Source organism: Cornus florida, unplaced genomic scaffold (genome assembly GCF_030987335.1).
Source record: "Cornus florida cultivar Cherokee Brave unplaced genomic scaffold, ASM3098733v1 CherokeeBrave_3.0.0_Hap2_Chr05, whole genome shotgun sequence".
Lineage (NCBI taxonomy): Eukaryota > Viridiplantae > Streptophyta > Magnoliopsida > Cornales > Cornaceae > Cornus > Cornus florida.
In genome coordinates, this window is record NW_026775575.1 from 37120627 (window position 1) to 37148032 (window position 27406).

The window sequence follows — 27406 nt, forward strand, 5'->3', positions numbered from 1 at the left end:
GAAATTGATAAAGTATCGTACCTCACATAATGAACAACGTATTAAAACTGTTACCGCTTAAGAGACGAATGTTTTTATTTGTTTTGACGGCTTGAGAGGATCAAACACTTCAAATGTGGACTGTGTGTGGGGTCCAAGCTCTTCCATCATTTGCCCTGTCAGAAGATTTTTTCTTTTTTACAGCTTGATGCATTCAATGCAGGCACGTACCGCATCATGAAACCTGGTAATATATACACAAGCATTGTTGATGAGAAAGAACCAGTTTCTCTCTCTTTACTTCCTTTCTCTCCCTCTCTGAACCTCCCTTCTCTCTGTCTAACTAAGTTTTGCTCTCCGATGGATGGGGATTTGTACGCTCCGCCTCCTCCGCTGCGGAACATCACCAAGGATGGACGTGTGTCCATTCCCAGAGCAAAGCGTCCCCCTCCGGCACAGCCAAAGGTCGGAAAGAAGCTGGACCGGGTCCATGCAAACCAGAAGTTCGTGTTTGTTACTTCTGGCCAAGTTGATGACGGCGCCGGCTCTGATGCCGCCGGCGAACAGAGTGCAGTCGGTCCGGGCTCCGGCCAGTAGGTCTATTTGTTTCTTGAATACGTGTTTTTACTTTCCTAATGTTATATATAAATTATAACTATAGCAGTAAACTAGTTTTTATATTTTTGTTGGAAGGATCATGGAAACAAATCTATATGTGTATGTGATATCATTTCGTGATTTTGCTATATCTGTATGTGATACCAGTCTGATTTAAGCATGTTATCTATATGTGTATGTGATACCAGCTATTATGCTTAATGCCATAAGAAAATATCTGGAAATGCAGTTTTAACAGTTTCAACTTTGAATCAGTTGGGTGACTCAACTCAAGGCAAAAGAAGCCTTGGAAAGTTTTGATAATAGTTTTAGGAAAGAGGACTGAGTATGAAACAGTTGAATCCAAGCACAGGAAGAGGGAACTTGATCTACCATTTTGAGAATTGTGTTTTCATGTTTGTGTAAATCCGAAAGATTAAGAAAATCTGTAAAACATGCTTTTGTTTTCATTCTAATCCACCAAAGCACATTTTCTTAGAAAAGCAAGTAAAGATGCACATAACAGAAATGTCAAACAATAGACATAGAGAAAGAGAAACTGAGTTTTAAAAGATAAGACATAAATTGGTAGAAGAACATCTTTCCATTTCACACGTCCCAGCAACATAAATCAGATGAGAAAAATCATGGAAACGAATGAATTAACAACTCACTTCTAATTAGTCTAAAAACTACAGCATATAAAACCACCTCTCAAGAACTCTACAAATAATGACAGCTGAGAAACAAAAAGGTAATAGTATAATAAATTCACAAGGCTTATTAGTTAGTAATACTACTATGTACTTTGCAATTGTAATACTAAAATTAGATCTATTCCAATAAATGTTTCCTGATCAACTGTAATTTCGTGTGATCATCCATAAAAACGGGTTGAACCCGTTAAAAGGGAATTACCCATATTCTTATTATTTTTTTAATTTTAAACACTTGTCAGCATGGGAGAAGGCCACGTCAACATGCAAGCATTACTCTTTCTGCTTCAGATCTGTTGGGGAAATGAATGGTGCCAGCCAAGCAAGCTCTCCAAAACATTGGAATCAGAAGCAATATTCTCTAGGGTTAACGATTTCTTTGACTTTTGTCAAAGGTATTTCTGTCATTCCACTGCCACTGTGTGTGGGGTCCTAACTCTGCAGTGCTTTACCGTTTCAGAAAATTATTATCATTATTTTTTTCTTGACACATTTTTTGCACACGGATCTATTGTGCGCATCCATTTCATTTTTTCTTTTAATTGGATTTATTCTAACGTGCTGCCTTAGTACTACTATTACATTATATAGTTGTTATTACTGTTCCATTTTATACTTCTTTAAATATATGCACCTTTTCCGTGATGGTATGGCTCCTCAATCCATTTACTTTCACCATTGGAACCTGAGGAAACTGTGAGCCCATTGTTTGTGCCATGGTTTTCTGGATCATTATCTGTCTCGTGAACGGTATAACTTCTACTTTTTTATACCAACTTTTGAAGTATTGTTGCAGTGGTTTCTTGAGATACCTGTTTGTTAAATGTGATATAAATACTTGTTATACATGAGTTGGCCTATGCCAACATGTGAATCATGTTTGGAAAGTAAACCAAGAGGCCTCACACAGCTAAGGGAGAAGTTTTTTCTTGTCAAATCCAAATAATCTCTCCCATAAAGTTTTCTTTATCAAACAATAGGAAAATTCCCTAGCATTGATTTGCAGCTCGCTATCTTTTAGCAAACTAGCCACCAAAATTAGATCCAAAAGAAATGACGCAGACGGGAAGATATATTTGGAGAGGATCCTCTCAAATAATCCAAGGAGGAAAAACGATCCTTAAATATTCCATCTTTTTCAAATGCTTAAGAATCCTTAAGGAGGCTGTTCTTTTGCTCTATAAATATTTGTATGTAAAACTCCCATTGTTTGAAATGAAGAAATGTAGCCTTGTAAAGTACACATGGTCTCAGACTATGAAGCACTGACATGGCAAACCATGGTGCCATATCAGTGTCGGACACGTGTCCGACATGCTGTAAACGTGTTCAATCCTTTTATCTCTTTTCTTCCGATCGGACACGCCGTTGGAAGCTGCAAAACGCCGGAGGATACGTCAGTGGACACGGCTACGCTATTCTGACTTAGGAGGTATTTTTGGACAGAGGATGTAGACACGATATACATACATATATGTTTGTGATATATATGGCTGTGTATATCTCTGCGTGTATCGATTTAAACAGGCGTGTGTATGACTGTGTATTGATTTAAATAGGCGTCTAAAGTTGAAATAAGAGAGATGATAGCAATGAGAGAGCAACGGCAGAGAGAGAAAAGATTATAATCTTTTCTCTTGTACGCTTTGTTTGGCTATAAGAAAAGGGCTCAGTGACTTTGGTCTCTTTTACATTTGTTTGGCTACAAGAATAAAGTTGGCTGGCTTTTGGATATTAAGTTACTGCTTTGTATTTCAATGAAATCCTTAATTTGTTTGGAAAGAAATATAAAATGTGGTGGGTTGAATTTAAATGTATTATATTTATGACAAAAAATTAATTTTACATATATAATAATAAATTATATTATTATTTTATTGTTGTATCCTTGCCGTGTCCATGTCCTATGTTTTTTGAGATTTGCCGTATCGCCATGTCCATGCTTCATACGTCTCAGAGCTCTTGGAATATGAAAGTATTTAAGGTTCAGTTAAGAATACTAGGCTTCTCTCCATCGTGGCATGGAAGGGGGAAGTTGGTGTGGAAGCTTTATATTGTTCAATGGTGTTTGTTATGGATAATCTTGTTAAAAATGATATAATCATTAGATATAAGTTTTAGACACTCTCTTTGGTTAAAGCACCAAATACAGATTTCCTTTCATGTCATTATAAATGCATAATTATAATTCCTAACTTTCTTTGTATCATGTTTACTGGTTTACACACACTATTTTACAAGCTGCGTTTTGGTATGGGCGTCTTGTCCATTTTAGAATCTATCCTATAATCTATGCTCTTCCTATCACCTTAGTTCTTGATCCTTGCCACTCAATCTATTCAGAAGCCTGTCCTTATGGATTGGAATTCTTGTAAAGTTAAGTCAGCCCAGAGTCTTCAGTGGCATGGGAGTCACTGTCCATGCCATTTATTGTTGCTTTGAAAAACATGTTTTCAAGAGAGAGAATTATGTCGGCTGTGGCTGTCTTTTGTACTGGGTTTTTCTTCTATCAATATAATTTGGAATTCTTGCATGAGGCTCTGCTATTCCACCTTACCCGTTCAGATCCAAGACAAATTTTCCATATATTTTTATCACATCTATCTACGCTACAACCATGAGTTTCCAATCTCAGAGAAACTCATGTTTTCTGCCTCAACTTATTGTTCAGCTAGTTCTTATTCTCCGCTTCACTCAGGATTTGCCATTCTGTTTCTTTGTGCAGACGGTAGCATTTCTAGCATTTAACAAGGTATGTGAATTCAACACTCTGCCTTGTACTATCACTGAAATTGAAATCTCTTTTTGCCTTATTATTTTAGTTCTAATTAAAAATGAAAATCGGACTATCGAGTCTTGTTACGTGAAATATCACTCTCATCTGCTTCCAGAAGTAATTTTGTTTCTGAAATTATGGGCTCATACTTTGGATAGGGAATTTCTGATATTTTCTTTTGATATTCACAGTGCAGTACTTTGTATGGTTCTTCTGCCTGTTACCTTTAATACTACCATGGTGCAATATGAAGCATAAATGGGAAGGCTTCTTGTACATTTTACTACGGATGGGAGCTCAAATTCACTGGTTGAATTCAAAGGCAAGCAAGTTTAATTTTCTTAACTACTACAGTAATACATTTGTTCTCATCGGTATTGTCCGTCATCACACTTATCGTTATTCGAACCACATGCAAGTTCGAAGAAAACTTTGAAACATGAATTATATATATATAGATATCTTTCTCCATAGGTAGCTACGGAGTACCATGATGAAATCTTAATGTATGTTCTTGTGAATTGAATTTGACAAAATATATAATGGGTGTGTGATTTTTGGTTTTTGCATGAATAAAAGTTTGGAACTCGGAATTGTAGGGCTTAACCCAAGAAGGGAGCCCTTCCAAAAATTCTCGATAGCCCAGGCGGAACCCAAGCCAAAGAGAGCGATAAAAAAAGGAAATAGTTTTCAACCAGCAATTGACGCGCCTCGGTTAAAACCTCACGGGCTGCGTCATTGCCCCAAGCGCAATGATGTTTTTTATAAATCTTCCAGTGTGGTGTTTTTATAGTTATAATTTTTTTTTAAGTTCTTATACTTTTTCGATATGGGACTTGTGTTATAGTTCAAGATCATCTAACAATTATAATAAAAACACAACTACATTAACATGTATAAATTTGTGTCGGTCAATCAAATTAGAGTCCCAACAGGAATAAGATTGAATCATCTATAATATCCAATTTCATCTAGACTTCTCAGCAGAAAAGTCCTGAAATATGCAAATGGGCCGACCTGACCCAAAAGGCTACTTTGCATAACAATGTTGGTCGGGCTAGTACCAATGCATCATGCACCTAATAAAAGGACCTACCAGGCCCACAACCACGTTACTTCCATTTGTATCGAACGTGTCAATAGATGGCCCAGGTCCATTATTCGTGTTCCTTTTATTTAAGTCAATTGTACTTTATGATCCCTATGGTTGGTGTAATGAAAAAATGATAGATAGGGTGACGTTTTTTTTTTTTTTTTTTAATTTTTTTAAATTTTTTTTTTTTTTTTTTTGTAAAGGAGAAGAATTTTTGTATCTTTTTACCCTCTTATATAAAATTTTAAATAAAAAAAACAATTTTTTTTCAGGAATTTTGTGATTTTTAGGTGAAAATTTAGTTGGTGTGTGTTTTTCCTTGAATTAAAGTTTAGAACTCAGAATTGTAGAGCTTTACCCAAAAAGGAAGCCCTTTCAAAAATTCTCAATAGCCGAGCGAAACCAAGCCAAAGAGATCAATAAAGAGGGAAATAGTTTTCAACCAGCAATTGACACGCCTCGGTTAAGACCTCACAAGCTGCGTCATTGTCCCCAGCGCAATGATGTTTTTTTTTATGTTGTGCATGTAGTATTTTTATAGAAATAATTTTCTCATCACTTCTTACACTTTTTGGACATGGGACCTATATTACATAACTGGTACCACTAGACTTTTATGCAGTTATAAATCACCAAACAAGTACAATTACAGTAACATGTGGTAATTGCCTCGGTCAATCAAATTAGAATCCCAAACATGATATAATAAAATTGAATCATCCAATTTCATCAGCAGAAATTAATTAGATGCTATTGATCTGTTTCAAATATATTGGTCCTAGGAGGAAACTTTTACTGTTCGGAGGGCTACTTTTGTAATTCATCCAAATGGGCCGAGCTGACCCAAAAGGCTACTTATTTTTACTACTATGCATAATAACAATGTTGGTTGCGTTAGAATTTAGAACACATTAAAATCAAACTCACCCTACGTTTAAAAGTACTTTCAAAGAGAAATTGTATAAAGTGTTTTCAATTTATAAAAAAAAAAAAAAAAAAAATCAAATGCTAGGAATATATTTATCATTTATGTTAAGAAAATAAAAAAAAAAGTGTTTGCTTAAAAATGTATTTTACTAACATCTCTTAATTTTCTTCAATTTAAATTTTAAGAGCCTAAATTAATGTTAATGTAAATTTATATTGTCATTTATTTGATTAAGAGGATGTGATAGTACGTTTTAATTCAATAATTTAGAATTCAAGTTATCGGTACTTTTTAGATTGATAAAAAAAATATGTATACTACACTATTAAAATGAATTGATATTAATGTAATTCTTTTTTTCTCTTTCTTTTTTCCAAATATATTGAGAATATCTCCTCCATCTGGTGTATAAATTTTCTTTTGTCTCAAGAGTCTCCTTAGCTTCGCTTGACAAGTAGACTCTCAAACCAAATCTGAATCAAATGATCTGTTAACTAATCATTCAAGCCAAACAGTCCCCAATATTACTTCGTGGTCTTAAACCTTAATGTATTTGACAGGGGGGATTCTTTCCCCAAATCAGGGATGTGCATGAGTAACAGAAAGAGATGTGATGCCCATGAATAATTCTAAGAATTGACTTTATCATCAAACAGAAAAAAAATTAATGTTTTTTTTTAATAAAGTTAGTGATATTTAATATTGATGCTTTTTTCCTTTAAGTTAGTGATATTTAATTTTGTTCTCTCTTTTTTCTGTTAATCCAGAAAAATAGTGGGAAATTTATATTATGTTCTCGCTGCAGATTTACTCATGGGGTTGTTTATCCACACCATTCTGAAGCTAAGAGGGGTGTCTGAGAATATATGCACCTTTTTTGTGATGGTATGGCTCCTCAATCCATTTACCTTCACCTTTGGTACACGAGAGAACTGCGAGCCATTGTCTGTGCCATGGTTTTGTGGATCATTTTCTGTCTTGTGAATGGTATAACTTTGTGGGTGTCACTTATCGAGTGCTGATGTGGCACGTTGATAAGTCAATACAATCCTAATTAAGGTTGAAAAGTCAAAAGTTTTGCGGGACCAACCCTCAAGCACCCCAATACCTGATAGCACACCAGGCCCACCAAGCCTTGAGGGACCATCCATTGACCATCCCAAGACCTGGTAGCACCCCAGGCCTACCAAGCCTTGAGGGACCATCCTTTGAGCACCCTAAACCCTAGTATCACACTAGGCCTACCAAGCCTAGAGTACCCCAAGCCCTGGTAGCACACCAGGCCCACCAAGCCTCGGTAGCACACCAGGCCTACCAAGCCTCGAGGATCAACCCTCAAGCACCCCAAGCTCTGGTATCACACCAAACCCCCCAAGTCTCAAGCGCTAAGTCTCGAGCACCTCAAGCCCTAGTATCACACCAGGCTCACCAAGCCTTGAGAGTCAACCCTCGAGCACCACAAGTTCTGGTATCACACTAGGCCCCCAAGCCTTGAGGCCAACCCTCGAGCACCTCAAACCCTAGTATCACACCAGGCCTACCAAGCCTCAAGGGACCAAGCCTCAAGCATCCTAAGCCCTGGTATCACACCAGGCCCACCAAGCTTCGAGGGATTAGCCCTCGAGCACCTCAAGTCCTGGTATCACACCACGCCTATCAAGCTTCAAGGGATCAACCCTTTAGCACCTCAAGTCCTTGTATCGCATCAGGCTTACTAAGCCTCGAGGGACCAACCCTCGAGCACCCTAAGCTCAGGTACCACACCATGCCCGTAGCACTTCAAAAGATTGGAGCCCCAGAGAGCTCGCCATCAAAATGCCACAGGTCTATGCATAGCATGAAGCGAAGGTAAGGCCTTCGCAGCTGTAAGGGATCTAAATTTGGGAAACTTAGGAAGATCTTGAATTGGTGGATGAGAAGTCAAGAAGTGCATTCGCTTTTAGTAAGACCCAATTAACAAGATGATGGAATTATACACATTATGACAACAAACCTTAAAATCACATTTAATGTTGTGTTAGGTTCGACCAACTGGTGGTCAAGCAACATTTAATGCCCTAACTGGGGGAGAAGCAACATAGTGCAAGGCTCGATGAGGGGATTGGACCCTTCAGGCTCCTATAGACCCTTAGGACTACCCATGTGATCCTAACTGGGAGCCGTGCAAGAAACCATGCACAAATGAGACCACTGGTTAATGATCAATGAAATCTGGCCTATAAATAGCACTATCCTATGAAAGAATAAACAACTAGAAATAGGGAGTTGTCATAAGAAATTGTATACTTGCCCTACCACCATCTCAATCTTGAGGATTGGTCTTCTTCTCCTCCTCTTACACCAAGCATCTCTCTCTTTTCCCTCATAGTTGTACCTTTGATATCACCATTACTCATTTGTTTATTACATTGATCAAAAAGAACCCCTACAAACTTCTACTTCTTTGTACCAACTTTTGAAATATTGCTGGAGTGGTTTCTTGAGATGCCAGTTTATTATTAACCAGAATTGATTCCCTAGCATTGATTTACCACTCTCGATCTTTAACAAATTAGCCGCCAAAGTTAGATCCAAAAGAAATGACATAGATTGGAGTTATATTAAGAGAGAACCCTCGATCTCAAAGAGTCCAAGGAGGAAAAATTATCCTTGAATGGATTATTTTGTTCAAATGCTTAAACATCCTTAATATGGAGGAAAAATTATCCTTGAATGGATTATTTTGTTCAAATGCTTAAACATCCTCAAACATCTCAAAGAGGCTAGTACTAACAAGAATATTGTCGAAGTAACAAGAATATTGCAAAAGAATTCTCATTGAAAGACTTCTCCTTTGTGATACTGAGACGTGAAGCTTTAGATACAAGTTTTAGACTCTCTCTTTGGTTAAAGCACAAATACAGATTTCTTTTCGTGTCATTATAAATATATTATTTTAATTCCTTTCTTTATGTTGTATTTTGTGGTTTACAGGTAATAATTTACAAGCTGTATTTTGGTATGAGCTTCTTGTCCATTTATGTTGTATCTTAGTTCTTGATCCGCGCCACTTCCAATCTATCAGAAGCCTATCCTTGTGAATTGGAGTTCTATATGGTGTTTTTATCTTCTAACACTTTTTCGATGTGGGACTTATGTTACATAGCTGTTACCAAGTCCAATTACATTAACAAGTCGGTCAACCAACTTAGAATCGAGGCATAATAAATTTGAATCATCCATAATCGCCCATTTCATTTAGACTTCTCAGCAGAAAAGTCCTAGACTATTATTGATCTGGTTCAAATATTTTGGTCCTAGGAGGAAACTTTTCATGTCCGGAGTGCTGCTTTTGTAGCGTAATACATTCAAATGGGCCAAGCTGACCCAAATTGCATCATGCATTAAATGTCATTGTCAATAGATGGCCCAGGGTCCATTACTCTCACTTTCAATTTTAAAGTGCCAATTTCGTACTTTCAATTTGTAATCTGTGACAATTTTTGATCCAATGACTGAAAATTCAAGGTAATGGTCCTAGTTCCCAAGGAGTAAATTGCACAGTATAAATTGTGAAGGTGTGACTCCAGGAAAATTATTTGCAACAACGTGAGTTCAGTTGCTCGAGAAATTGAAGACGAGACTGTGACTCAAAGACACACTCGCCTCTACTTATAGCCCTACCTATCTAGCCTACAGCCCAACCTCTCCCGCTTATAGCCCAACATCGCCGGCTTGTAGCCCCGGCCACCTCTCCCCGTTACAGTCCCACTTCACCAAGCTACCGTCCTGCATCTCCAAGTTACATTCCCTTGGCTGTCACTTTTTGGTTAATATGCTGAACTTATCGAAGGTCTGACAAAGTAGTAGTAGTAGTGGTGGTGGTGGTGGTTATTATTATTTAATGTGCTGGATGTGAACTACAAACTTATTGAAGTTGATTGTATCAGTTGGTCCTTGTTAAGATATATATATATATATATATATATATATATATATATATATATATATTTTCTCCTCTTTAAGCATTTGATGTAACAAGGATTAGAAGAGCAACTCAAATTCATTTTCATAATAAGAGGCCTCGAATTGAATAGAGGCCTCTTCATGTTTGAGGAGCTCAAATCTGAGTCGCAAGGCACGTGCCTGTGCAACAAAATGATGTCACGTGACCCTCTCTAAACAGTAAGCCAGAGGGGGGATTTACTTCCAAACTGATCATAGAAATTGATTTTGGGCGTGAAAAGTCAATACTCACCGATGTTAGAATAGTAACAACATTGCATTTTATAAAATTTGGTGAAAAGATGTGCCGAGAAAAATATAATAAACAGTTTATATAATTTACTCTATTATTTAAGAAAAAAACAAAAATAATATTTCACTTGGGTAGTTATGGAATCCCGGTAAGTGTATGTATACATGGGGTAAATTACAAAAAAAAAAAAAAAAAAAAAAATCTTGAATTATGTCTGAATTTACAAATAACCCATTGAAGTATATTTTGTGTATATTATCCCCTACACTATTCAATTCTTAAGTTATTTTTCATTAAATGACAAAGATAACTTTTTTTTATTAAATGACACTTAATCTATTATTATTTTGTGTATGGGTCTTTATTTTCTTGCAGCAATGCCATCATTGAATTTTCATTCCCTACTTCTTTTCGACTATTTTTAATTATTTATGGTGAATGGCAAGACACTCATATACAGATGTTGATTGCCTTGTGTTTTCTGACGGTGCTTCTTTGATGGCCTCTGGAAAGTCCCCAAGTACTTCACACACACGGTCCATTGTTCACAAAGAAGTCACCTATTCCATCTTGCAGAAAGGTCAACCTGAAAACATGTCGGAACGTTCTACTTATCGGTACTCACCTTTGATTGCATTTCTTCTTATGCCAAATTCAATAACCCATCGCTCATGGGGAAAAGTTCGAAGAAAACTTTGAAACATGAATTATATATGCAAGTTCGAAGAAAACTTTGAAACATGAATTATATATATATAGATATCTAGCTCGGTCCCTATTGGTTATAGTGGGTGCGTGATTTTTCGTTTTTGCTTGAATTAAAGTTTGGAATTCGGAATTGTAAATCTTTACTCAAGAAGGGAGCCCTTATTTTTCGTTTTTGTTTGAATAAAAGTTTGGAACTCGGAATTGTAGGGCTTTACCCAAGAAAGGAGCCCTTCCAAAAATTCTCGATAGCCCGGGCAGAACCCAAGCCAAAGAGAGCAATAAAATAAGGAAATTGTTTTCAACCAGCAATTGACGCGCCTCGGTTAGAACCTCACGAGCTGCGTCATTGCCCCAAGCGCAATGATGTATTTTCTAAATTTTCCATGTGGTGTTTTTATAGTTATAATTTTTTTCAAGTTCTTGTACTTTTTCGATATGGGACTTGTGATATAGTTCAAAATCATCAACAATTACATTAACATGTGATAAATTGTGTCGGTCAATCAGATTAGAGTCCCAACAGGAATAAGATTGAATCATCCAATAATAATATCCAATTAGTGAAAAGTCCTAACCTATGCAAATGGGCCGAGCAAGCCCAATAGGCTTCTTTGCATCATGCATCTAATAAAAGGACCAACCAGGCCACCACCATGCGACTTCCATTTGTATCGAATGTCAGTGTTAATAGATGGCCCAGCTCAATTATTCTCACTGAACCCAGTGATTGACTTCTGCAAGTAATCAACCTCGTACGCATTTTGTAACGGAAACAAAATAAATGTTTTGTTATAGAAATTCCGATCATATTTTTGCATCAACATTCTAAATATAAATTTAATGTAAATTTATATTGTCATTTGTTTAATTAAGAGAATGTATATCACGTTTCAATCCAATAACTTTTTTTTTTGGTCACCAATCCAATAACTAAGAATTCAAGTTAATTTTTTTTATGCACATCTGTGTAATGGTATATAGGAGAATTTTTTGATTTTAACCTATTTTTTTTAGTAATTATTTTATGAAATGATTAGACAAATATTGTTATATTAACACTCCAAAAAAGAATAGAAAAAAACAAAAGAGTACAAATATTATACCATTGGACCCTTTGGTTGCAGAGCTACCATTTATGTCACCTGTTTTTCTAATTTCGTTTGTTCTGTTCTGCCGTACTTGACATTGTTTGTCACCCTTGTCAATGTTCATAAACTGTGCAGTTTTGTTTACCAACTTAATCATCACTAATTTTACGTATAGGTGGTTATTTTGCTGTACATTACAAGTGGATTACAAGGCAACTTGAATTGAATCAGTCAACTTCAACTAGTTTCAAATTTTACCTACCTACAATAATGTGATCAAAGTGCGCGACCGAATAAGAAAAATATACGGAGTACTATTTTCACTGATGGTCCATTGTGTTGAAGTGATCGGTGTCCAGGAGAGAGATTCTGTAGATTATGTAGTATATAAAGTGGATCAAAATTGTCTTCTGCGCAACAATGAATATATCCCAGCTTGTGAGTAATATGTGAACACCATTTTGCCACGTCAGTTAGTCAAAGAAGAAAAAAGAAAGTAAATCAATTTTTACCAAAGACGTATTAGTGTATACATACAAAGTTCGTCACGTCACTTAGTCAAAAAAGACAAAAGAGAGCAATTCAGTTTTTAGTGATATATACAAAATCTATATATCCCAACTTTTTCCTTAACAACATCTCAATATTTTCCGAATGTACATCCTAATATTTTCTTGGAATATGATCTACTATTCATCTATTTCTCTTGTTAGGAAAATGTTTGGATGTTGGTCTTGCTTCATAATATTTTCCTAACGTACATCCCAACTTTCTCCTTACTAACATCCCAACATTTTTCTAACGTGTATCCCAAACAAGATAAAGTAATGAATAGTGTGATGTTGGTAAGAAGAAAGTTGGGATGTTGGTAAAAGGAAAGTTGGGATGTTGGTAAAACATTCCAACTTTCTCCTTAACAAATTCCAATATTTTCCAAATTTCTCCTTACTAGCATCCCAACATTTTTCTAACGTACATTCCAGACAAGAGAAAACAATGAATCGTGTGATGTTAGTTAAGAAAATGTTGTGATATACAATTTATACTAAGATATGTTTATTTATGTATTTGTACAATAAGTGTGATGTTAGTAAGAAAAAAGTTGGGATGTAGGTTAGAAAAATGTTGTGATATACAAGAAATTGTAGATTAGGGAAATGTTTGTGTAGAGAGAGAAAAAAAAAGAGCAAAAAGTTGGTATAATTTTGATTTGGTCTCGTATGTATGTGTGTATGTATATACAAAAGTTTTGCTTTTTTAATTTTTAACTTTTACGATTTTAACTCACTGGCTGTGACCGGTCCTACTGTTGCACAGGAGACGATTTTGATCCTATATAAAGTAGGGTAAATAAAATTACACTCACTTGAAGTTTCGATAAATCTCACTTAGTTGGAGCTTTTGAGGTTTATTATTCTATTCTCCTTGGTTTTGTGTGTGTGTTGTTAAACAAAATTCATTAAAAGGCCAAATTACCTTTGTTTTTTTGTTTAAAATATGAAGGCATTATTGGTATTTCACATTCATGAATTTTATATTTTTATAATAAATTAATAGATGATGGTAAATTAGTAATTGTATCGCTTTGCCTGTCGGAAATTTGTTTCCGATGGCCTTAAAGGGCCATTTTGCTTGCTTTTAATAATTGAGGGGGCCAAGTTGCTTTTAAAAATAGTTCAGGAACATTATGCAACAATGGTATAGTTTTAGGACGGTTTTTTTGCTCTTCTGCAATCAAACCGCTCCAACTATGGCGACCACCATACTTACACTTGCAAGGAAAGAAAAAGGAAGACCACGGTCATCAAACCAATCAGCCTGACTATGATGAAAGTACAAGGTCGAGCCACTACGTGTTTGTGGGCTCCACTGTATTCAGATTTGGTCTTTGTTGCAAATGTTGTTTTGATAATTTATTTTTGAGATTTTAAAGATACCGTTTATATGTAGTAGTAAATCTGTTTCTGATGACTGTTTTCCAAAAATTTTGTTAAGAAAATGCTTACTTTCATAGAATTGTTGAAAAATATATAATTTGACTACATCGACTTGGACCATATATATACTAGTGTTATATGAAGCAAAGAAAACATAAATTATTGAAGCATGCACCATGACTATTCGAGAATCTCACAAGCATCTTAATCAAAGGCTGGACAAGCTTGGGAGGGAGAGAGATAAACAAATAGACATAATAATAAAGGTGTTACTTTTTAAAAGATTTAACCAAATATAAATGCAAATTCTTATAATTCACTTGCCATTACTCTTCAATTTTATGTCGAGGTTTATCCTCTAGAAAGACTCAAATCAATTTCTAGATCATAGCTCGTGAATCAAGTATTAATTATCACTACATCTACTGAGGAGCTGACGAGCTCTGACGGTGACCTGCAACCGGGCAAGTGCGTGCATGCATTACGAGGCTATTCGTGCTTGTTTTCTCACGTAGGCTCCATGAATCACAGCTTGCACCTTAACAAGACTTTTGAGCTCGAAATGCTTTCCTTGCCTGTCAACATTCATATACCAAACGATAAATAAAGAGAGCTCACGAGTCATATATGTAAAATTATTATATTAGTCACTAGAAACTTAGGAATCTCTCCTATACACAACATGCATGGGTTGCGCACATTGAAAAGTGCAGATCATTCCACATGGAGTAGGGCCCACTCTATCTATGACTACCAAACTACATGTGAAGTGACCTCCACTCTTCTTGTGCTGGACATAGATTAGGTTCCTAATTCCTGAAATAGATACATGAAAAGAAATGTTGATGGGTGAAGGGTGAAATACAAGATGAGCTCTAAAAAAGGCTTGGATCTTCATGGCTGCAATGTCATCTTCGGATAGGAGCTTTGTCTTCGAGGGAGAAGATAAAGCAGCTTCTGGTTTTGTGATTTCGCTATTGACTGCTGCTTCTGTGGCGGTTGGTTCGTCCGTGAAGCTGTTGCTTGTCGTGTTGGCGAGGAGAACAATGACAGTTTCATGATGAGGAGGAGGTGGAGATCGGAAAAGCTTTCTTCGAATAACTTGAATAAGGCCAAACCAATTATGTGACTTTCCTATTTCTTCGTATTGTTGCTTCAGACCTTGCTTTAGAATTCATAAGAGCTTGGAGAAGTTCCCTTAAAGGTTGGAGTTGTGGGCACCATGTTAGCATATATATATATATATGTATATCTATAGTATATTAATAAATGTGCAAAGTATTTCAGTATTTCAGTATTTATTTATTTATAAAAAAAATATTTATTAATTGATATAAAAATAGTTTTTGTAAAAATAGTTTCTATAAAATTTTAAAAATTACCTAATAAAATCAATCACATTCTATATAAAACTCTTATTTTAGGTATTTTTTATGGATAATTATAGTTTTTATAAAACTCTAAAAATTACTTAATAAAATCAACCACATTCTATATAAAACTCTTATTTTTAGTTATTTCTTATAGATAATTATCACAATATAACTGGTCCGGCCCAATTATAATTATATCATTATCAGAAAAGGACACATGTCATCATTATATTCATCCAAGAAGCCTATAAATAGAGGCATGGAGGAAGGATGAAGGTACAGAAATTGAGAATTCTACAAATCCAAAATTCCAAAGAAAAATACGGAAACTCTGCCAAAGAGTTTCAGTATTTATTTATTTATATTGAATTGAATTTCAGAGTAATTTCAGTATTTATTTATATAAAAAATATTTATTAATTGAGTTGAATTTCAGAGTAATTTCAGTATTTATTTATATAAAAAATATTTATTAATTGAGTTGAATTTCAGAGTAAAATACAAAAGCTCTGTTAAGAGTTTTCAGTATTTATTTATTTATATAAAAAAATATTTATTAATTGATATAGATAATTATCACAATATAATTGGCCCGGCCCAATTATGATTATGTCATTTCCAGAAAAGGACACATGTCATCATCCTATTCATCCATTTCAGTATTTATTTATTTATATAAAAAATATTTATTAATTGAGTTGAATTTCAGAGTAAAATACAAAAGCTCTGTTAAGAGTTTTCAGTATTAATTTATTTATATAAAAAAATATTTATTAATTGATATAAAATGAGTTTTTATCTATATTATTATTAGATGTATAAAGAGTTTCATTATTTATTTATATATAAAAAATATTATTTAAATGATATGAAAAGAGTTTTTACTAAAAAATAAAAAATAAAAAATTCTATAAAACAATAAAATCTACATAATAAAATTTAAATTAATCTATTTATCTATTTAGTGTTATCCATTTTTAATAAAAGAAAATCTAATTAGACAAGATTTATTAATATAAAAAATATTTATTAATTGATATATAAAATAAAATAATTTTTATAAAACTCTACCACAAATTAGCTTTTATTATGAGTATCTTAATAAAATTAAAACTAATTAGACAAGTATATATTTAAAGAAAATAAAATAATTTAAATAAAACTCTATTCAAATTACCAATTTTATTATCAATAAAACTCTATCAACAAAGATATATTTAAAGAGTTGTGGGCACCATGTTAGCACATATATATATATATATATATATATATATTGAGAGAGAGAACGTGACAGAATGAATTTCTTTGAAGCATTCCAGCAACTGAATCCTGTGGGACCAAAAGTGTAAAATGACCACCATTAGACTACGTAAATATTGGCCACAGGCAACAATAGAATGGTGAATCATGAATATGTAATTATAAACATCTTTTAGACTATAGAATCAAATTATCTGTTATGTTGATGCCAAACAACAATCGTTGGGTTGTTGGGTGGTTATATTTGGTAGTATTGAATGTTTTATAATTATAATCGGAAAATTTTTTGTTTAAATTTTAAATTAAATTTGTTTTAATTTTAAATTCATGTCTTATAATTATATTATAATCGGAAAAAATTTTATTTAAATTTTAAATTAAATTTGTTATAATTTTTATTTAATTAAATTTTAATTAAATAGATTTATGCTTGAAATGAAGTTTAGAAATTAAAATTGTAGAGCGTTACCCAAGAAGGGAGCCTTTTCAAAAATTCTCAATGACTGAGCGGAACCCAAGCCAAAGAGATCAATAAAAAGGGAAATAGTTTTCAACCAGCAATTGACGCGCCTCGGTTAAAACCTCACAAGCTGCGTCATTGCCCCAAGCGCAATGATGTGATTTTTTTATGTTGTGTATGTAGTGTTTTTATAATTACACTCAGTCTCATCAATTTCTTACTTTTTTCGATGTGGGACTTATGTCACATAACTTTACAAATAGACTTTTATGCAGTTCAAAATCATATACAATTACATTAACATGTGAAAATTGCCTCGGTCAATCAAATTAGAATCCCAATCAAACATTGATCTGTTTTAAATATATTGGTCCTAGGAGGAAACTTTTCCTGCTCCGAAGGCTACTTTTAATTTGTAATTCATCCAAATGGGCCGAGCTGACCCGAAAGGGCAAACGCACCTTATGTTTTAAGAGTACTTTTAAAGTGAAATTACATATTTGCAATTATAAATAGAAAAATTAAATCTTAGAAATATATATATATATATATATTTTTTAATTAGTACTCACACACATATTCCTAACTTCCTTTTAAAGTAAGAGACTGATACCGCTAGATCACTCGCCCATTAAAAAATATTATAAATATGTTCGTCATTTAAGTTAAAGAAAAAAAAAAGTGTGTATTTGGTTAAAAATGTATTTAATTAACAACTCTTAATTTTTTATAATTTCAATTTTACGATCCTAATTTAGATTAATTAAGAGGCTGTGGTATCACCTTTCAATTCAATGACTAAGAATTCAAGTTATTGGTACTTTATAGATTGATAAAATATATATCTATATATATATACACATATACACAGGACACTAGTGAATTGATATTCATGCATCCAACTCATAAATAAAAGAATCAAATATTACAATGTAATTCTTTTTCTCTCTTTCTTTTTTCCCAATCTAGTGGATAAATTTTCTTTTGTCTCAACATTCTCCTTAGCTTCGTTTGACAAGTAGACTCAGCATGGTCAAACCAAATCTCAATCAAATGATCCGTTAACTAATAATTCAAGTCAAACGGTCCCCAATATTACTTTATGGTCTTAAGCCTTAATGTATTTGCCGGCAATAACAACAAATCAAATATAAGAAAGAAAATAACAAAAATATTTTGCGAGATTTACATGAATATATCAATTGATTATGGAGTCTTATGGAGTCTTCTGTAATATTTGTTCAATTTAGTTTTTGAGTTAAGTAGCATTACTCGTTTTGTTATCAACCACGATGATCGTACTAGCATTGGGTCTCAAGTGTAATTTCCTTCTGACTTTTAATACTTTGTAAATATATTCTAAAATATTTTTTTTCTCCCCAAATAAATATATTCTAAAATCATCAAGACGTGTTTAGACTAGTTTATTTAAACAAGGTAATTAAAATACCCAAATGTGCTATATATATATTATAAAACCCAAATCATCAAGTTTTAAACTTAAATAATATCTCTTTTTATTATTATTATTATTGAGAGTATTCAAGGGTGGTTTATTGAGTTGAACTTTGTCGTTAGGAAACAAAGGAATAAATCCAAATATATCTTAGAGAAATAAAAAAATAATAATAATAAAAAAAAACCATACAACACAGCCAGAGAAGGCGACTTAGAGGTATGACTCGTGCTCAATTTGATATATGAAATGTTAAACTCTCAATGATTTATTATTTTGTTTTTTTGGCGTTTTGAAATTATTAATCGATACAATTTGTAATGAAAATTACGTTGTTAGGAAATAAACCGACCTCCAACCCTAATTACTCTACCCAAACCCAATCTATTTATTTTTGAATTTTTAAACTCGAGTTTGACACTAAAATTTTTGGGTTAAAAGTTGAGTTAATTGAAATTGCTTATATCACCAAATCTCCACAAGAAAAATTTAACGTGATTTTGAGTTAGTTTCAAGTTACATTACTTGTAAGCATACTAAAAAAATAAAAAGTCAAAGCAAAATTTTAAAAAATTACAAACAAATTGTTAACGGACAATAAATAAAGATTTAAACAAATAAAGTTAAAAAGTAATCATAATTTGAATATATATAAAATATTAAAAATGCAAAGAATAAAATTACTTAGAAATTGGAAACAGGTTGTTGGTATCTCTGCCAAACTTCAACTCTAATTAAGTTGTCCTATAAAGAATCCTACTCCCATCTTTTCTTTGATTATGAGTTCTCTAAATCAATTTGGAGATTCATTCGATCAGCTAAAATGCCGGTTTTGCCCATTAGCTGAAACGACCTAATTGTTTGGTCTCTCTCGCCACTGGAAGGCTTATGACTTGTCATGAAAGAACTCTGTGGCTAGTATTACTTGTGAATCAATTATCACTACATCTGCTGAGGAGTTGGCGTGCTCTGACGGTGACCTGCAATTGGGCAAGCGCATGCATGCAATGTAAGGCCATTCGAGCTTGTTTTCTCACATAGGCTCCGCGAACCACCGCTTGCACCTTCACAAGACTCTTCAGCGCTCGAAATGCTTTCCTTGCCTGTCAAACATTCACACCAAACACAGACTGTATAAATTAAGAGAGTTCATGAGTTATGTAAACCATTAACTGCAATCAAACAAAATTTCATAGTGGTCTGATTTTGAAAACAAAAAATTATTACTCCGTATTAAAAAGCTGAACCCTTTTAGCATGAAAGAAATATGTGAAGATATATATATATATATATGTTGATGGGTGAATGGTGAAATACAAGATGAGCCCTAAAAGAGGCTTGGATCTTCATGGCTGCAATGTCTTCTTCAGATAGTAACTCTTTCTTCGGGGTCGGGCTACTGGAGGGAGAAGAAAAAGCAGCTTCTGATTTTGTTACGTCGCGATTGACTGCATCTTCTGTGGCAGTTGCATCCTCTGTGAAGCTCGTGGTGGTGGTGTTATTGGCGTGGAGAAGAATGACAGTTTCATGATGAGAATACCTGAAAAGCTTTCTTCGAATGATGCCGAACCAATTCTGAGACTTTCCCATTTCTTCCTATTGTTGCTTCAGAGCTAGCTTTAGATTCAATGTATACTACTACTTCATTCATAAGAGCTTGGAAAACTTCCCTTCAAAGTTAGAGTTGTGGGCACCATGTTAGCACATATATACATACATACATATATATATATATATATATATAGAGAGAGAGAGAGAGAGAGAGAGAGAGAGAACGTGGCCGGATGAATATCTTTCAAGCATTGCAACCACTAGACCCTGGGACCAAAAGTGTAAAATGACCACCACTCAGACTACCTAAGTATTGGTCCCGGTCAACAATAGAATGGTTGATATATACATGATTGGTTCTTGGTGAGGATACGAATACATTACTTTTAGAAATATCTTAAATTATCATATAACGTTTTTTTAATAATTATAAAATCATTAGGTCATAATAGGGGCGGCAAATTACGACACGACCTGTCCGTTTATTTAACCGTGTCGAGTTAGGATTGAGGGCCGGGGTTTAACCCGTGTAACCCGTTTATGACTCGTTTAATTCAACATGTTATAATCGTGAATATGATTTACGTAATTTAAACATAAATCTTGTTTGTGCCTTGTGATTTTTCTTACCCGTTTAATAAACGTGACTCACAAACACGAATTGCCACCCTTAGGTCATAATAATCATATCACTAATGTACTTGAATAAATTCAAAATCCTATTTTGTTCACAGAAGTTCTTAGGTTGTGGGTGTAAAACTAAAGTTTGGAACTCAGAATTGTAGGGCTTTACCCAAGAAGGGAATCCTTCCAAAAATTCTCAATGGCCGGGCAGAACCCAAGCCAAAGAGATCAATAAAAAGGGAAATAGTTTTCAACCAGCAATTGACGCGCCTCGGTTAAAACCTCACAAGCTGCGTCATTGCCCCAAGCGCAATGATGTATTTTTTAATGTTGTGTATGTATTGTTTTTATAGTTAAAATTTTCGCATCCGCTTCATACACTTTTACGATGTGGGAATTATGTCACATAATATCAAACAAGTATAATACAATTCTCTCCCTGTTTAGATTACCGTTAGATTACCGGTCAATCAAATTAGAATCCTAGCATAAATAAAATTGCTTCATCTAATCAATCCCCAATTTCATCTACACTATTGATTTGTTCCAAAACTTTTCCTGTCCGGACTCCGGAGTGCTACTTTTGTAGGCGTAATACATCCAAATGGGCCAAGTTGACCCCAAACGCTACTTATTTTTACTACTCTGCATAACAATGTTGGTTGGGCTAGAACCACCTAATTAAAGAACCAACCCACCACCATGTGACCTCCATTTATATCGAATGTCCATTGTCAATACATGGCCCAGGTCCATTATTCTCCAAATAATTAAGCGTTTTGTTTTAATCGAAATAAAATAAATATTTTGTTATAATATATTTTGAATAATAATTGAAAGGTACTTTCATATTTCAAAAGATAAGGTTGTTTTTCTGATCTTTGAAAGCTCGGCTTTGAACCTTCGCACTTCTCCCCACTAACCACCACTAACCGGTAATCACTAACTCTTAACACTTTTTTCATGAAAAAAAATAATAATAAAAATTGATCAAGTATTAGGAGTATGTTTGTCATAAAAAATAAAAAATAAAAAAAAAACAAAAAAAAAACCCACCTAGTGTGTTTGATTTAAAATGTCATACATTTACCATCTCTCAATTTTTTATAATTTTAATTTTAAGACGCTAATTCAGCATTCTCAATATGGGTTTAATGTAAATTTATAATGTCATTTGTTTAATTAAGAGGTTGTGATGGGTCGTTGAATCCAATACAAATGGTACATGCTAGATTGATAAATATATTCGAACATGTGATATTTATTCAACCTAGTGTTTTTGAGGTAGGTAGCATTACTCATTTTTGTCATGATCGTACTAACATTGAGTCTGAAATATGATTTCCTTACAACTTTTAATACTTTGTAAATATATTCTGAAATCATCAAGATATGTTTGGACTAGTTAATTTAGACCAAGTTAATTATAATACCCAAATGAGCTAATATGTGTGTGTGTATATATAATACCCAAATTATCAAGTTTTTAACTTAAACAATATATATTTTATTATTATTATTTTTTATTTATGTGTATTTTTTTTGTTAAGAAAATGCTTGCTTTCATAGAATTGTTGAAAAATATATAATTTGACTACATCGACTTGGACCATATATATACTAGTGTTATATGAAGCAAAGAAAACATAAATTATTGAAGCATGCACCATGACTATTCGAGAATCTCACGAGCATCTTAATCAAAGGCTGGACAAGTTTGGGAGAGAGAGAGATAAACAAATAGACAGAATAATAAAGGTGTTACTTTTAAAAAGATTTAACCAAATATAAATGAATTCTTCTAATTCACCTGCCATTACTCTTCGATTTTATGTTAAGGTTTATCCTCTAGAAAGACTCAAATCAATTTTTAGATCATAGCTCATGAATCAAGTATCAATTATCACTATATCTACTGAGGGGTTGACGAGCTCTGACGGTGACCTGCAACCGGGCAAGTGCGTGCATGCATTGCGAGGCTATTCGTGCTTGTTTTCTCACGTAGGCTCTGCGAATCACAGCTTGCACCTTAACAAGACTCTTAAGCTCGAAATGCTTTCCTTGCCTGTCAACATTCACATACCAAACGATAAATAAAGAGAGCTCACGAGTCATATATGTAAAATCATTATATTAGTCACTAGGAACTTAGGAATCTCTCCTATACACAACATGCATGGGTTGTGCACATTGAAAAGTGCAGATCATTCCACATGGAATAGGGTCCACTTTATCTATGACTACCAAACTACATGTGAAGTGACCTCCACTCTTCTTGTGCCGTGCATGGATTAGGTTCCTAATTCCTGAAATAGATACATGAAAAGAAATGTTGATGGGTGAAGGGTGAAATACAAGATGAGCTCTAAAAAAGGCTTGGATCTTCATGGCTGCAATGTCATCTTCGGATAGGAGCTTTTTCTTCGAGGGAGAAGATAAAGCAGCTTCTGGTTTTGTGATTTCGCTATTGACTGCTGCTTCTGTGGCGGTTGCTTCGTCCGTGAAGCTGGTGCTTGTGGCGTTGGTGTGGAGAACAATGACAGTTTCATGATGAGGAGGAGGTGGAGATCAGAAAAGCTTTCTCCGAATAACTTGAATAAGGCCAAACCAATTCTGTGACTTTCCATTTCTTCCTATTGTTGCTTCAGACCTTGCTTTAGATTCAATGTATACTACTACTTCATTCATAAGAGCTTGGAGAAGTTCCCTTAAAGGTTGGAGTTGTGGGCACCATGTTAGCACATATATATATATATATATATATATATATATATATATATATATATATTGAGAGAGAGAACGTGACAGAATGAATTTCTTTGAAGCATTCCAGCAACTGAATCCTGTGGGACCAAAAGTGTAAAATGACCACCATTAGACTACGTAATTATTGGCCACAGGCAACAATAGAATGGTGAATCATGAATATGTAATTATAAACATCTTTTAGACTATAGAATCAAATTATCTGTTATGTTGATGCCAAACAACAATCGTTGGGTTGTTGGGTGGTTATATTTGGTAGTATTGAATGTTTTATAATTATAATCGGAGAAATTTTTGTTTAAATTTTAAATTAAATTTGTTTTAATTTTAAATTCATCTCTTATAATTATATTATATTATAATCGGAACAAATTTTGTTTAAATTTTAAATTAAATTTGTTATAATTTTTATTTAATTAAATTTTAATTAAATAGGTTTATGCTTGAATTAAAGTTTAGAAATTAAAATTGTAGGGCTTTACCCAAGAAGGGAGCCCTTTCAAAAATTCTCAAAGGCCGAGTGGAACCCAAGCCAAAGAGATCAATAAAAAGGGAAATAGTTTTCAACCAGCAATTGACGCGCCTCGGTTAAAACCTCACAAGCTGCGTCATTGCCCCAAGCGCAATGATGTGATTGTTTTATGCTGTGTATGTAGTGTTTTATAATTACACTCAGTCTCATCAATTTCTTACCTTTTTCGATGTGGGACTTATGTCACATAACTTTACAAATAGACTTTCATGCGGTTCAAAATCATATACAATTACATTAACATGTGAAAATTGCCTCGGTCAATCAAATTAGAATCCCAATCAAACATTGATCTGTTTTAAATATATTGGTCCTAGGAGGAAACTTTTCCTGCTCCGAAGGCTACTTTTAATTTGTAATTCATCCAAATGGGCCGAGCTGACCCGAAAGGGCAAACGCACCTTATGTTTTAAGAGTACTTTTAAAGTGAAATTACATATTTGCAATTATAAATAGAAAAATTAAATATTAAAAATATGTTTTTTTTTTTAGTTGGTACTCACACACATGTTCCTAACTTCCTTTTGAAATAAGAGGCTGATACCGCTAGATCACTCGCCCATTAAAAAATATTATAAATATGTTTGTCATTTATGTTAAGAAAAAAAAAAAGTGTGTATTTGGTTAAAAATGTATTTAATTAACAACTCTTAATTTTTTATAATTTCAATTTTACGATCCTAATTTAGATCAATTAAGAGGCTGTGGTATCACCTTTCAATTCAATGACTAAGAATTCAAGTTATTGGTACTTTATAGATTGATAAAATATATATCTATATCTATATATATATACATATACACAGGACACTAGTGAATTGATATTCATGCATCCAACTCATAAATAAAAGAATCAAATATTACAATGTAATTCTTTTTCTCTCTTTCTTTTTTCCCAATCTAGCGGATAAATTTTCTTTTGTCTCAACATTCTCCTTAGCTTCGTTTGACAAGTAGACTCAGCATGATCAAACCAAATTTTAATCAAATGATCCGTTAACTAATAACTCAAGTCAAACGGTCCCCAATATTACTTCATGGTCTTAAGCCTTAATGTATTTGCCGGCAATAACAACAAATCAAATATAAGAAAGAAAATAACAAAAATATTTTGCGAGATTTACATGAATATATCAATTGATTATGGAGTCTTCTGTGATATTTGTTCAATTTAGTTTTTGAGTTAAGTAGCATTACTCGTTTTGTTATCAACCACGATGATCGTACTAGCATTGGGTCTCAAGTGTAATTTCCTTCTGACTTTTAATACTTTGTAAATATATTCTAAAATAATTTTTTTCTCCCCAAATAAATATATTCTAAAATCATCAAGACGTGTTTAGACTAGTTTATTTAAACAAGGTAATTAAAATACCCAAATGTGCTATATATATATATTATAAAACCCAAATCATCAAGTTTTAAACTTAAATAATATCTCTTTTTATTATTATTATTATTATTATTGAGAGTATTCAAGGGTGGTTTATTGAGTTGAACTTTGTCGTTAGGAAACAAAGGAATAAATCCAAATATATCTTAGAGAAATAAAAAAATAATAATAATAATAAAAAAACCATACAACACAGCCAGAGAAGGCGACTTAGAGGTATGACTCGTGCTCAATTTGATATATGAAATGTTAAACTCTCAATGATTTATTATTTTGTTTTTTTGGCGTTTTGAAATTATTAATCGATACAATTTGTAATGAAAATTACGTTGTTAGGAAATAAACTGACCTCCAACCCTAATTACTCTACCCAAACCCAATCTATTTATTTTTGAATTTTTAAACTCGAGTTTGACACTAAAATTTTTGGGTTAAAAAGTTGAGTTAATTGGAATTGCTTATATCACCAAATCTCCACAAGAGAAATTTAACGTGATTTTGAGTTAGTTTCAAGTTACATTACTTATAAGCATACTAAAAAAATAAAAAGTCAAAGCAAAATTTTAAAAAATTACAAACAAATTGTTAACGGACAATAAATAAAGATTTAAACAAATAAAGTTAAAAAGTAATCATAATTTGAATATATATAAAATATAAAAAATGCAAAGAATAAAATTAATTAGAAATTGGAAACAGGTTGTTGGTATCTCTGCCAAACTTCAACTCTAATTAAGTTGTCCTATAAAGAATCCTACTCCCATCTTTTCTTTGATTATGAGTTCTCTAAATCAATTTGGAGATTCATTCGATCAGCTAAAATGCCGGTTTTGCCCTTTAGCTGAAACGACCTAATTGTTTGGTCTCTCTCGCCACTGGAAGGCTTATGACTTGTCATGAAAGAACTCTGTGGCTAGTATTACTAGTGAATCAATTATCACTACATCTGCTGAGGAGTTGGCGTGCTCTGACGGTGACCTGCAATTGGGCAAGCGCATGCATGCAATGTAAGGCCATTCGAGCTTGTTTTCTCACGTAGGCTCCGCGAACCACCGCTTGCACCTTCACAAGACTCTTCAGCGCTCGAAATGCTTTCCTTGCCTGTCAAACATTCACACCAAACACAGAATGTATAAATTAAGAGAGTTCATGAGTTATGTAAACCATTAACTGCAATCAAACAAAATTTCATAGTGGTCTGATTTTGAAAACAAAAAATTATTACTCCGTATTAAAAAGCTGAACCCTTTTAGCATGAAAGAAATATGTGAAGATATATATATATGTTGATGGGTGAATGGTGAAATACAAGATGAGCCCTAAAAGAGGCTTGGATCTTCATGGCTGCAATGTCTTCATCAGATAGTAACTCTTTCTTCGGGGTCGGGCTACTGGAGGGAGAAGAAAAAGCAGCTTCTGATTTTGTTATCTCGCGATTGACTGCATCTTCTGTGGCAGTTGCATCCTCTGTGAAGCTCGTGGTGGTGGTGGTGTTATTGGCGTGGAGAAGAATGACAGTTTCATGATGAGAATACCTGAAAAGCTTTCTTCGAATGACGCCGAACCAATTCTGAGACTTTCCCATTTCTTCCTATTGTTGCTTCAGAGCTAGCTTTAGATTCAATGTATACTACTACTTCATTCATAAGAGCTTGGAAAACTTCCCTTCAAAGTTGGAGTTGTGGGCACCATGTTAGCACATATATATACATATATATATATATGGAGAGAGAGAGAGAGAGAGATAGAGAGAACGTGGCAGGATGAATATCTTTCAAGCATTGCAACCACTAGACCCCGGGACCAAAAGTGTAAAATGACCACCACTCGGACTACCTAAGTATTGGTCCCAGTCAACAATAGAATGGTTGATATATGCATGATTGGTTCTTGGTAAGGATACGAATACATTACTTTCAGAAATATCTTAAA

At 33.7% G+C, this 27406-nt stretch overlaps 2 protein-coding genes, 5 non-coding genes and 3 pseudogenes across 7 annotated transcripts; 2 read left to right on the forward strand and 8 right to left on the reverse strand.

Annotated features, from left to right (window-relative positions):
* Positions 1-339: 339 nt before the first annotated feature.
* On the forward strand, positions 340-4504 carry LOC132309153 (GPI mannosyltransferase 1-like; annotated as a pseudogene).
* A 106-nt stretch (positions 4505-4610) lies between these two features.
* LOC132309154 (GPI mannosyltransferase 1-like) overlaps positions 4611-27406 on the forward strand; it is a 28423-nt pseudogene continuing 5627 nt past the window's right edge.
* LOC132310554 (U4 spliceosomal RNA) lies at positions 4668-4825 on the reverse strand. Its single transcript, XR_009482624.1, has one exon. It is a non-coding gene; the product is annotated as a U4 spliceosomal RNA (small nuclear RNA).
* LOC132310569 (U4 spliceosomal RNA) lies at positions 5512-5666 on the reverse strand. Its single transcript, XR_009482637.1, has one exon. It is a non-coding gene; the product is annotated as a U4 spliceosomal RNA (small nuclear RNA).
* LOC132310563 (U4 spliceosomal RNA) lies at positions 11242-11399 on the reverse strand. The gene has a single exon (XR_009482632.1). It is a non-coding gene; the product is annotated as a U4 spliceosomal RNA (small nuclear RNA).
* On the reverse strand, positions 17154-17309 carry LOC132310567 (U4 spliceosomal RNA). The gene has a single exon (XR_009482635.1). It is a non-coding gene; the product is annotated as a U4 spliceosomal RNA (small nuclear RNA).
* Positions 19227-20327, reverse strand: LOC132306292 (protein IQ-DOMAIN 20-like). The gene is made up of 2 exons (XM_059803634.1): positions 19926-20327; positions 19227-19711 (listed from the first exon to the last, which is right to left on the reverse strand). The coding sequence occupies exons 1-2, from the start codon at positions 20196-20198 to the stop codon at positions 19541-19543; spliced, it is 444 nt and encodes a 147-aa protein (XP_059659617.1). The 5' UTR covers positions 20199-20327; the 3' UTR covers positions 19227-19540.
* Positions 20937-21100, reverse strand: LOC132310561 (U4 spliceosomal RNA; annotated as a pseudogene).
* LOC132310562 (U4 spliceosomal RNA) lies at positions 24024-24179 on the reverse strand. The gene has a single exon (XR_009482631.1). It is a non-coding gene; the product is annotated as a U4 spliceosomal RNA (small nuclear RNA).
* Positions 26047-27153, reverse strand: LOC132306291 (protein IQ-DOMAIN 20-like). Its single transcript, XM_059803633.1, has 2 exons — positions 26784-27153; positions 26047-26575 (listed from the first exon to the last, which is right to left on the reverse strand). Exons 1-2 carry the CDS (start codon positions 27057-27059, stop codon positions 26405-26407), a joined length of 447 nt encoding a protein of 148 aa, XP_059659616.1. The 5' UTR covers positions 27060-27153; the 3' UTR covers positions 26047-26404.

Bases quoted from the DNA above. Each gene is read 5' to 3' on its own strand.
- LOC132306292 (XM_059803634.1), bottom strand. From the start codon at position 20,198: ATGGGAAAGTCTCAGAATTGGTTCGGCATCATTCGAAGAAAGCTTTTC. The intron at 19,712-19,925 runs GTATTTCACCAT...AATGTTTGACAG, and splicing joins CCTCTTTTAGGGCTCATCTT to GCAAGGAAAGCATTTCGAGC.
- LOC132306291 (XM_059803633.1), bottom strand. From the start codon at position 27,059: ATGGGAAAGTCTCAGAATTGGTTCGGCGTCATTCGAAGAAAGCTTTTC. The intron at 26,576-26,783 runs GTATTTCACCAT...AATGTTTGACAG, and splicing joins CCTCTTTTAGGGCTCATCTT to GCAAGGAAAGCATTTCGAGC.